The sequence below is a fragment of the Rattus rattus genome, chromosome 7 (assembly GCF_011064425.1).
Source record: "Rattus rattus isolate New Zealand chromosome 7, Rrattus_CSIRO_v1, whole genome shotgun sequence".
In the NCBI taxonomy this organism is placed as follows: Eukaryota; Metazoa; Chordata; class Mammalia; order Rodentia; family Muridae; genus Rattus; species Rattus rattus.
In genome coordinates this window covers 90,402,019-90,414,633 of record NC_046160.1, presented here as the reverse complement: position 1 = coordinate 90,414,633, position 12,615 = coordinate 90,402,019, and the positions used below count along the sequence as shown (strand labels likewise).

The 12,615-nt window shown below is 42.0% G+C and overlaps 1 protein-coding gene across 1 annotated transcript in view; it reads left to right on the top strand.

Annotated features, from left to right (window-relative positions):
• The first annotated feature begins 8,922 nt into the window (after positions 1-8,922).
• Positions 8,923-12,615, top strand: part of LOC116905786 (coiled-coil domain-containing protein 170-like) — a 37,842-nt gene continuing 34,149 nt past the window's right edge. The window contains exon 1 of the mRNA XM_032908763.1: positions 8,923-9,060. Coding sequence (XP_032764654.1) covers positions 8,923-9,060 — 138 coding nt within the window. The remainder of the gene's footprint in view (positions 9,061-12,615) is intronic.

The following is a 12,615-nucleotide window of genomic DNA, read 5'->3' as shown; positions in this document are numbered from 1 at the left end:
TTGGGAGCCTGGTGGTAGAGGAAGGCAAAGAAATTGGCTTTGCTTTTTCTGCTGCTGTTACTGGACTGGATTCTTACTGTTGGGTTTGTGGTAGAAGCCGAGAAAACTTATTTGAGACACAGAAGCTTAAAAATGAAAGCTTTATTCTCTGAAAGCTCAGGGAGGCAGCCAGGTCGGGACCTGAAACATGTCCCAGAAAGGAGATTGTATGACATTTTAAAAGGATGGGAACACAAAGGGAGGGGTGAACTGGGGTGCCCTGCAGTGTTATCCGATTGTATTTTGTTTGACACTTTGGGTTAAGCAAGGGAGTATCTGTTGGAGACTGGACCATATCCAAGGCACCTGGCTTCAAGGTCCTTAATTCATTCTCCTAGACACTGGGTGTGGAGCTCAGAGTGATAAGGGGACAAAGCAGGCCAGCTACATGTAGTTAATTAGGGCATAACAGGCAATTGATTATGTATTTTTACAACTTATGCACCTCGGTTTAGATAACAGCAATTGTTATATTCTTTATCCGTTAACATACAATTAAGAAAACATTTGGAGAAGTGGGATAGGAGTTCATTCCTAATCCTGGGACATGAACTTGTTTGACCTGCCAACAAGGTCCTTGTTGACTTGCCAACAAGATGGAGAAGTTGTCCTTGAGATGGCTTGACTCAGACAGCTGTCTCCTTACAAGGTGTCCCTGAGATGTCTGAATTGAGACAACTGTTTACAACAGAAGCTGTTCAGCTATAGGGAAGTCCCCAGCTGCCTTAGGGTCTGGTATCTTGAATTTAGTTTTTCCCAATAAAATAAATGGAGTCTATAAACAAAATGTTAGTTCCTAGAATAAGTTTCTTTCTTTTTTTAAGATTTATTTATTTTATGTATATGAGTACACAGTTGCTGTCTTCAGACACACTAAAAGAGGGCATTGGATCCCCATTACAGATGGTTGTGAGCTACCATGTGGTTGCTGGGAATTGAACTCAGGACCTCTGGCAGAGCAGTCAGTGCTTTTAACCACTGAGCCATCTCTCCAGCCCCTAGAATAAGTTTTTTTGGCTTCTTCCCAATATTACGCTTCTCTGGTTGCAGTTTTCCCCACATCATTCTAAAGAAGAGTCCTTCCTTAGAATTTTACCACTTGGCTGTTGATTTAGCAACCACTGTTAGAGAGGCATGTTTCAACGAATGGCAAGACACATGGTTGCCTCCCAACCTTTCTGCCAGGGTCTGGCATGCTAGGTAGGGGCTTCTATCAGCAGCTAGGTTCCCCCATGCCGGAGCAGAGCCTGTACTAAACTTGGGTATTTTTTTTTCTGCACTAATGTATGTGTATGTATTTTAGTTTGTGGCTTTTGCCTGAAATCCTGGCCTGTTTTACATTATATCCATATATAGTTAGATAATCTCTGTTTTGCTTCATTAGCCCTTTTACTGAAGTAGAATGTGCAGGCTGTAATAGTTGCCCACTTTTAAGAATACAAATGTATGATTTTTTTAGTTTACAAGGTTTACATTTACAGAACTGTGTAACTGTTACCATGAGGTAAAATGAGGAAATCTTCGCTGTCTTCATTGATGATTGGTTTTGTGGGGGGCTAGGAAGGGCTAACCAACTAATAAACTACAGCTCCAGCCCCTACTTTATTATTCTTTTACTTATTAATTGATTGATTGGATTTTTTTTTTTGGTTCTTTTTTTTGGAGCTGGGGACCGAACCCAGGGCCTTGCACTTCCTAGGCAAGCGCTCTACCACTGAGCTAAATCCCCAACCCCCTTTGATTGGATTTTTTTAAAGACAGGGTTTCTCTGTGTAGCAGCCTTAACTGCCCTAGAACTCAATCTGTAGACCAAGCTGGCCTTGAACTCACAGAGATCAGCCTGATTCTGCCTCCTGAGTGCAGGGATTAAAGGAAAGAAAAAGAGAGAGAAAAAAAACTTGGGCAATGGTTCAGTGGTTAAGAGTATTTGCTGCGTTTGAAGAAGACCCAGGCTTGGTTCCTAGCACCCACATAACAGATAATAACCACCTATTAACTCCAGTTCGAGGCAACCCAACTCCTTCTTCTGACGTCCAGGGCTCCTGCACACACAAAACATTACATACACAAACACATGCAATAAAGATTTTTAAAACAAGAAAATGGTCTCATAAATTGCAGGTAGTGCTTTTCTGTGTATTGCATTTCAAAGATTTTTACTATCTTGTTCTTGTTGGTGAGGAAGAGGCCCAAGCCTCATTTAACAGGTAGGAAAATGGTCTTAAGTCCCTAAACTCAGTGCCCAAAGCTATAAGGCCCCAAACCTTGATGCTTCATCCCTAAGATTATCACCTCTGCCGTCTAAGCAGAAAGGGTTTTCAGCTACAGTAGCTTTGTGTGACCTGTATAATTTATTCATCGAGCAAGCAACGGTTGAACATCCATTTCCTACCAATAATTCTGCTCCAAATGCTGACAGCACCCTAGAGAGCCCAGCAGCACACTGAATTATATTCTGGTAGAGGACACATACATCAATTAAATATTTAATTTTAGAGATGAAACAATAGCTATGGTATTATTTATTCATTTTTCTGTGCTAGGGACAAAAGTCAAGATCTTGTACCTGCTGGGCAAATGTTACACCTATTGCTAAGTGACATCCCTAGTCCAAAGACATGTTATTTAAAAAAAAAAACAAAAAAAACCTAGATGAGTCAGTAACTTTTCTGTGTTAGTAACTTTTCTGTTACTGTGGCAAAACACTAGGACCAAAGCAATTTATAGAAAGGTTTTATTCCAGGCTTATGGTTTCAGAGAGTCCATCGCCATAGGAAGCATGGCAGCAGGCAGGCATGACAGCTAGAGTAGCAGTTATGAGCTCACATGTCAAAGCCCTAACAGAAAGCAGATAATGCACAGGGAAAGGCAAAAGGCTTTAAAAGCTCAGAGCCTTCTCCCAGTGACACACCTCCTTCAACAATGCCACACTTCCTAATCTTCCACTAACCAGGAAACAAAGTATCCAACCATTGAGCCTTTGGAGGACTTTCTCTTTCAATCCACTGCAGCCAGGCATAGTGGTGCCCTCTTTAATCCCCGCACCTGGGAGGCAGAAGCAGATGGATCTCTGAGTTTAAGGCCAGCCTGATCCACAGAGCAAGTTTCAGGACAGCCAGGGCTTCACACAGAGAAACCTTTTCTTGAAAAACAAAAAAGAAAACCAATACACACACACACACACACACACACACACACACACACACACACACACACACACACTAGCTAAAAGGGTAGGTGCTCATATCAGTAAGGGATGGGAAGATGATATTTTGATGATTTTTTTTGTCTGTTTACACTGGGAAGATTGAAACTCACACAACACACGTGTTAAGCAAGCATATGATCACTGTTCCGCATCTCACTCTAAGTGCCAGCTTACAAGTGTGGTAAGAGATTTCTCTGGGCATCTGCTGTGAGAGAAATTGGATTCAGCAAGGGGCTTGGAGTATGTGAGAGAGAGCAAGGACTTGGCCTGAGCCTCTAGGCAGGCAGGATTGCCATTTTAACTGTTTTGGTGAAAGGATCATATTGGGGGATAAGACTCTCAAAAAGAATCGATTAAATTAAAATGTTCTTAGATGACTCCTGGACATGGAGTCCCTAGAACATTTCAATGTTTACAATTCCTGGAGATGGGCAGGGGAGATGGCCCCATGGGTAAAAACACATGTCAGGCAAGCCTGACAACCTGAGTTCCAACCCAGATCCAAAGTGAAGAGCAGGGTGCATAACCCAGTAACCTCCTGTAAGACCGAGGCAGAAACAAGAGAGGCACCTAGAAGCTGGACACCCAGAAACAATGGAAGTCTGCCTCAAAACAGGGTGGAAAGAAAACTGTCTCCTGAAAGTACACACACACAGACACACACAGACACACACACACACACACACACACGCTTGCACACGCATGCATGCACATAGTGCAAATACATGCATGCACACAGGCACACATGCACACACGTGTGCACACACTCGAACACATACACACATGCACACATGCCCAAACATTCACATGCTCTCACACCTGTATACACACATGCACACACACATGCCCACACTAAGACTAATGTCAGAATCCAGCTGCTGCTCAGGCTACAATACCCACAGCAGCTCTACCCCTGTCTCGGTCACCCACTGGCATAATACTGAGACACTGCTGCTCTAGCTTAAACTTCCAGGCGGCAGGAGTGAGTTTACAGCCAAATGGGTATGAGTGGACTACACCCTGCTTCCCACCTCCTTCTCTTCCTCCTGCCTGGGAATCAGAGGGTCAGGTTGCAGGCTATCCTCAGTACACAGTATAAAAGGAGAGCCCTGATTTCCTCTTCGGAGTCCCCACCATGCAGTTTCGTTTCTGGTCCTGTTGTCTGTTTGTCTGCCCATTAGAAGATAGTCCTTCTAATCAATAATTCATCCCAGTGTCTCCTTGAGCCCCCACATGAGACCTTTCGCATGCATTTTTTTAAAATTTGTTTACTTTTATCTTACATGCATGGGTATTTCACAGCATGTATGTCTGTGTACAGTTTGCATGTCTGGTGCCCCAGGAGGCCAGAAGCGTTTGTCAGGTCCCATGGAACTGGAGTTTCTCAGATGGTCCAGAGTCATCCTATACACATGCTCCAAATGGAATCCAGGTCCTCAGGAAGAGGAGCCAATGTTCATAACCACTAAGCTGCCTCTCTATCCCTCTTCACACAACTCTTTAAAAAAAGAAAAAAGCATTTCAGGAGATGAGGAGCTAGAGGGAAAAAAGAGAAAAGAGGAGTCTAACATGAGAGGAAAACCCTACAGCCTGTTGCTGCCTTAGAGAGCAAACAAGGATGCACTTCATAGAGAGAAAGGCAAACCTGTGAGATCCTGAGGACAGGACAAGTGAGTACAGACGAAAATGGCCACTTTTCTGAGACTAGAAAGATGAAATATTTAAATGCTAATAATGGAAGTCGCTATTAATGTTGTATATTATTTTTGCCCAGGTCCCATTTTTAATTTCATAATAGCTATCAAAAATTTAAATGTACCATGGTGGCACATACCTTTTATCCCAGCTGTTGGAAGGCAGAGGCTGGGGGATCTCTGTGGGTTCAAGGCCAGGGAGTTCTAGACACCCTTATGTATGTATGTATATATGTATGTATGTATGTATGTATGTATGTATGTGTATACATGTGTGTGTAAATTATATATATATTATATATATATGTATATTATATATCTAAATGTGTCAGGATGACATGGTACATGACTACTATAAGATCAGCACTTGGGAGGTACAAGGCTGGTCTAGACTAAATAGTTAGAGTCTTTGTTACTAAAAAAAATCTAAATGTATAATTACTTTGATTTTTCAGCTCTAAGAATTTGTCCTACAGTGATGCTTATGCAGAAAGAGGTAAATATGAAAGCATTATTAATCAGAATATTAACTTTAGTAGTAAACTTAAAGTTTTCCAACATGACCTGTCTCTTTGTTAAAGAAATAGTAAGTGGGTCGTGGTGGCACGTGCCTTTCTTCCCAACACTCAGAAGGTAGAGGCAGGTGGATCTCCATGAGTTTGAGGACAGCCTGGTCTACATAGTGAGTTCTGGCACAGCTGAAGTTACATAGTGAAGAAATAGTGGATACAGGTATGTGGAATAAGAAATGTGAAGACAGGTGACGTATGTGCCATCAGTCTCATTGTGTGGTCTAGGCTGGCCTCAAATTCCCAATCTGCAAGTACACATATATACCACACCCCTGGGGTTTGTTTGTTTGTTTGTTTGTTTGTTTGTTTTTGAGGCAAGTTCCCATGTAGCCCAGGCTAGTCTTGAACTTGTCATGTAGGTGGGGATGGTTACCATTTCAATTCCAGTCTCTCCTGAGTGCTGGAATGATACACATGTTATACACCTATGCTGGTAGGATGACATCATCTTGTGCCACAGGGCAACGCAATTCTCTGCCAATTTAAAGAATGAAAAGACAGGGAAACTGGGGGTCTCAGCCCTCAGTCAACTTTATTTATTTTTTTTAAAGATTCATTTATTTTATGTATATGAATACACTGTAGCTGTCTTCAGACACACCAGAAGAGGGCATCATTTCAGATGGTTGTGAGCCACCATGTGGTTGCTGGGATTTGAACTCAGGACCTCTGGAAGAGCAGTCAGTGCTCTTAACCACTGAGCCATCTCTCCAGCCCTCTCAGTCAACTTTATTAATAGTGAAAGTGCAGGGTCTTTATGCTCCGAGGAAATCCTCTACCACTGAGCTATACCCAAACCTTAGAGGGTATTGTATTAAGAATTTGTTTATTTGTTTATCTTTGAGGATTTATTTATTTCATATATATGAGTACACTGTAGCTGTCCTCAGACACACCAGAAGAAGGCATCAGATCCTATTACAAATAATTGTGAGCCACCATGTGGTTGCTGGGAACCTCTAGAAGGGCAGCCAGGGCTCTTAAGTGCTGAGCCATCTCTCCAGTCCTAAGAATTTTATAGAGGAAAAATTTGTTTATCTGCATTGAATATGTATTATTCTCATCTTTGTGAGTCTTAACTTCTTTCTATTTGTTGTTGCTTTGAGACAGGATTTTTCCATGTAGCCCTAGTTGCCCTAGAACCTACTCTGAGGACCAGGCTGACCTCTAACTCAGAGATCTGGCTACCTCTGCTCCCCTTAAGTGCTGGGATTAAAGGCCTGTGCCACCACTGCCCAGCTGTTTCTGCTTAGTTTTTATTGTACATAACTAAATAAAGACAGTGGACAGTCATTTTCAGCCCTAAATTTATATCTGAACGGGCCTTATAGATTCAAAAAGATTTATGCAAAGGCTCAGACCCTGGACTGTGGTCAGGCTATCAGCATTCTTTGCTATTTGAAGTGTATTCTTGGCTATTTTGGTATCAAGGATACACACACACACACACACACACACACACACACGCACACACACACAAACAAACACACACACAGTAGGGACAAGCCTTCTCTGCTATAAACGTATTTAACATAACAAATCATCTTTCCTTAGAAATAGATGGAATCATCAATTCTATCCTCTTAGGAATCAGAAGTTTTATATAAATAGATATGATTACACACACACACACACACACACACACATGTTGATAGTGTTCGTTCACTTGGGTAGGCTCACTTTCTTAAATATTTTTGTTTGCTTCTTGTTTTTCTCTTTTTCTTTTTTAATGTTCACTAATATTTGGTGAAAAGTACTTTGTGCTTTTAGGCCCTTAGGAAAATAACTGCACTGTAACCGCCACGCTGAGATGTCTCTGCCTTCCTTGTCGTCTGTGATGCGTTCACCTACCAACGGTTTCCAAGGAGTGCAAACATTCTACTGGCAAATTGTACAGGAGGCCCACTCACTAGGGGGTCTCCTGGGAATTGATCTTGGATTTGGGATTTTCTCTTGATCATATTATGGTAAAAGAAAAATTACGTTTTGTTCTTTCACTCACTGAACTATAGTAAGTTGTATCTTATGTGTAAGAAAGTAAGACATACAGAGAGTGTGAAGGTGGGATTTTCAGAGTTGTAAAACCTTAAAGCTATAACTTTAAACAACGTTAGATAGAACTCAGCTTCCATTTAAAAATATTTAGCTATGTATGTGTTCATGTGTACTTACCATGGTGCACTATGGTCAGAGGACAAGTAGCAGGAGGTGTGTGTGACTGTGTGTGTGTGTGTGTGTGTGTGTGTGTGTGTGTGTGTGTGTGTGTGTGTGTGTGAAGGTCAGAGGACAACTTTCAGTTCTCTCCTACCAGGTGAGTCCCAGGGATCAAAACTCAGGTTTTAGTGGTGGTGGCAAGCAGTCTTAACTGGATGACCCTCTCATTGGCCTTCTTTCTTCTCTTAAACCTCCATAAAAGAAAGCTCTAAATAGTACTCGGGGCCTCTGATTACCCTTCCTTGAGAGGCCTGCTGCTCTAGTGTGTCCTGATCTGATCTGCGCTATCGCTCTGCTTAGAACAGTTTTCTTTGTGTGTGCTTACTCAGTGCTTTAAATAAGACACCAGGGACCTCGGAACCCGGGGCTTGGACAGACGGCTCAGTAATGAAGGACATTGTCTTCTCTAAGAGAGGACACATGGCTATTCACAACTACTCGTAACTCCAATTCCAGGAAATACAGTACCCTCTTCTGATCACCAAGGGCTCAGGCACACACACACAAATAAACATATGAATAAAATAAATATTTAAAAAGAGAACCTGGAAACACCCCGCCCAGACCTGGACCTCCAGTAACACTAGCACACTCAAGGACCTTGGTTTTGACCCTTCACACTGAAAGGAAAGTAACATGTGATTGCATTTATACTTTATTCTGGGGCATAACGAGCTCTGTAAACTATGGTATGCACATTATCAATCTGCATTTGAATTTTTGTGGTCTGGTTGTTTCTTAAGTGCTATAGTTAGCATTTATGACAGGTTGAAAAATTCTAAATGGGAGAAATTCACAGGTCATAAAGCTATGACTCATATATTAGCAAGGACTGACATATATGTGTGTGTGTTTATATATATAATTATATATATTTTTTAATATATAATTAAATGCATGATATAATGTAAATAAAATATTTTAGAAAAAAGTATATTCGTGTATGTCTAATGACACTTCAACTATTTTACACTCTCTTTAGAAACTAGGTCCACGTTGTCTCCACAAAACAAATTCATCAGGCAGCTCCTCCTGAGGGCTAAGCACTTGAGACACTCCTGGAACTTTCTGAAAGTCTTTGCTGTTGGCCCTGAGAGACCTCAACCTCTCTTCCTGAGCTCTATACAGAAACTTTCCTTAGAGACACCGTGGGTCACCACTGCTGGATCTGTTGTACACTTCGTGTGTCTCCAGCATGTCAAGGCCACTCCAGCCTGTAAGTCACTCGGATCCAGGGAGGCTTGCTAATAGCCAAACCCAAGAGGCCTGTGAGGCTAAGCCACCAGAAGCCAGTCACCAGTCACCTCTGTCAACTCTGGAAAACGTCCGGGTGGTGAGTTGGACTCTGGGGTTTTGTCCTCATTTTCAGAAGCAAGATATTGTTTGTGTATCGTCAAGAGCTAATCGAAGAAAGGGAAAGTCCATCTTTGATTGCCTCTTTGCTGGTGTTCTTAGCACTTCTTTGCTAGAGGATGATAAAAAAGATAAATTCAGGGGTCTGTTGACAGAACTCAGCAGGTAAAAGTGTTCAATGCAGACGCCTGAAGACCTGAGTTTGATTCCTGAGATCCGCAAGGCACGTGGAGAGAACCAAGTCCCAAAAGTTGTTCTCTCACCACCACGTGCAAGTTTGGGCACACACTCGGTCATACACACAAAAACCAATGTTAAAAAAGGGAGGGGGAGGGGCTGGAGAGATGGCTCGGCGGTTAAGAGCACTGACTGCTCTTCCAGAGGTCCTGAGTTCAATTCCCAGCAACCACCTGGTGGCTCACAACCATCTGTAATGAAATCTGATGCCCTCTTCTGGTGTGTGTGAAGACAGAGACAGTGTACTTAAATATAATAAATAAATAAATAAATAAATAAATAAATAAATAAATAAATGGAGGGGGAGGGGCTGGAGAGATGGCTCAGTGGTAAGAGCACTGACTGCTCTTCCAGAGGTCCTGAGTTCAATTCCCAGCAACCACATGGTGGCTCACAACCATCTGTTGTAGGATCTCATCCTCTTCTGGTGTCTGAAGACAGAGACAGTGTACTCACATACATAAAATACATAAATAAATCCTAAAAAAAAAAAAAAGAAAGAAAAGAAAGAGGCTAAATGATATCAGACTTCTTTTGCTTGCTCTTTGAGACATCATCTCACCCTTTAGCCCGGGCTAGCCTCACATTTATGTCTCCTCCTGCATCAGCCTCCAGAGTTCTAGGATTGCAGGTGCGAGCCGCCATACCTAGCTCTTTGATTTTTTTGAGACTGTATACATGACTGACCTGATGCTATATAGTCAGGAAAGCCTCGCACTTTAGATCCTCCTGCCTCAGTTTCCCTAGTGCTGGGATTATACATAGGCCATCATACCAGTCCTCTTCCACTTACATATTAAAATTTTTATCTATTGGTCTACCCACCTACCTATTGTATGTGTGCTGAGATCAGAGAACAACCGGGGAGAATCAGATCTCTCCTTCAATAGTGGGTCCAAGAGCAGCACTCAGGTCTTCAGTACAAGCAGCGGGTGCTTCTACCTGCTGAGCCATCTGGTAAACCACTACTGATTTCCCCAGAGCAAGAAGACATGAAACATCTGGATCTAACAAGACCTCCAGTGAGTTTGGGTTTGCCCTTTTGTGGTGGTTGATTTACTAGTGCCCATTACTCCCAGTCAGGAAGAGAGCAGCCCAGCAGAGGGTCTCTGATCTTCCTATTCTGTAGATGAGGATAACCCACCAGGGAGCAGCTATACTGATTTAGCAAAGCAGGTGGTTCAACTCCCTCTAGTGTACTATACTACTATGGGTTTAGACTTCTTTCAGGACCTTAATGGGGATTTTTCTGGAATTTAAATATCTTCTTGGAGCAAAAGATGGCCCTTCCATTGACATTTTAAGAGCACCAGAAATACCTACCCAAGTCTTTTATCTTATTACCACTAAAGCAGTGGTCCTCAACCTTCCTAATGTGCAGCCCTTTAATGCAGTTCCTCATGTGTGGTGACCCGAACCACGTAGTTATTTTAGTTGCTACTTCATAGCTGTGGTTTTGTAACTGTTATAAATTGTAATGTAAACACTGATATTCAGGATATCAAGGTCATTCTTGGCTACAGATGGAGTTTGATGTAAGCCTGAGATACAAGAGACTGTTTTAAAAAAAAAATATTTGGCCACATTTCTACAACCGTATTACATGCAGTCTGATTATTACATGCCACTTCAGTATGAGAACTCTGACTGCCGTGTGTGTGAGTGTGCGTGTGTGTGTTTGTGTGTGTGTGCTTGTGTGTATGTGTGTGTTTGTGTGTATGTTTGTGTATGTGTGTTTGTGTGTGCTTGTGTGTGTGTGTTTGTGTGTGTGTGTTTTATTTTTTGCATGCCTTCCCCTTTTACTATTTGTGTAGAAGTTATACATGACATTATTTTCACAGCTCTAAAGCTTTTATGTGATGGATTTGATCAAAACACATTTTATGCATGTATGAAATTCTCGAACAATAAAGTTTTATTATATTAACATACATATACACATATGTATATATACATATATATACTTTTCATAGTTAACTCAAATCTTTATTAGTTTGAATTCTTTTTTTTTTTTTTTTTTTTTTTTTTTTTTTTTTTTTCTTTTTTTGAGCTGGGGACCAGAACCCAGGGCCTTGCACTTCCCTAGGCAAGCGCTCTACCACTGAGCTAAATCCCCAACCCCGTTTGAATTCTTTAGTACTGAACTTTTGTAGTATTTTAACTTGTTTTTCTGTTCTTACTTTTATGTCCCTTTAGAAAAAGAAACTTCTGCAGGGCATGATGGCACACACCATCAATACCAGCACCTAGAAGGCAGAGGCAGGCAGATCTCTGAGTTCAAGGCCAACCTGGTCTACAAAGTGAGTTCCAGGACAGCCAAGGCTACACAGAGAAATCCTATCTCAAAAAAAACAAAACAACCACCCCCTCCTAAAAAAAAAGCCAGACAAACAAACAAACAAAACAAAACACAAAAAAACAGCCAACCAATCAACTAGCAGACTGACAAAAACAGAAGAGCAACTTCTTGTGTCTGGGGTGGTGGAACCTTTAATCCCAGCAACTGAGGAGGCAGAAGCAGGCAGATCTCTGTGAGTTAAAGGTCAGCCTGATCTACAGAGTGAGTTTCAGGACAGCCAGGGCTACATAGTGAGACCTTGTCTCTAAATAGATAAATGAATACCAAAAAAACTTAAAAAGAAAGAAAAACAACTGCGTGTATTAGTTGCTTTTCTGTTGCTATGCTAAAACACAACAACAGAAAGTAACTTATGAGTTTATTTCGGTTTACAGTTCCAGAGGGTAAGAGTCCGTCATGGGGGTGCGGGGTGAATAATGGCAGTGAGCAAACAGGCATGATGTCAGGAGCAGGAAGATGACAGATCACATCTCGGCCACAAACGAGGAGCAGAGATCCAGCTGTAAGTGACAAGAGGCTTTAAACTCACAAAGTCCTCACACAGTGATGTTCTTCCTCCACCACCTCCACCTCTCCATAACCTTCCCAAACAGCACCAATAAGTGAACCTAATGGGGTTGGAGGAGTATTCCTTGTTCAAGCTCTCACACTGATTTTCTTGTGTGTGTGTGTGTGTGTGTGTGTGTGTGTGTGTGTGTGTGTGTGTGTGTTGTATGTAATTGTGTATGGGGTATGTAAACACGTACCTGTGAGTGTACAAGCCTGTGCTAGGCTAGAAGCCAGCAACCTCAGCATTCCTGTCTCTACCTCTGCTAGCCCTGGAGATAACCACTGAGCCATCTCTCTAGCCCAGCCTTTTCTTTCCTCCCCCTCCATCTCCCCCATCTCCCTCTCTCGCCCAGAATCTTTATTTTGTACCTAAGATACTACGACTTAGTG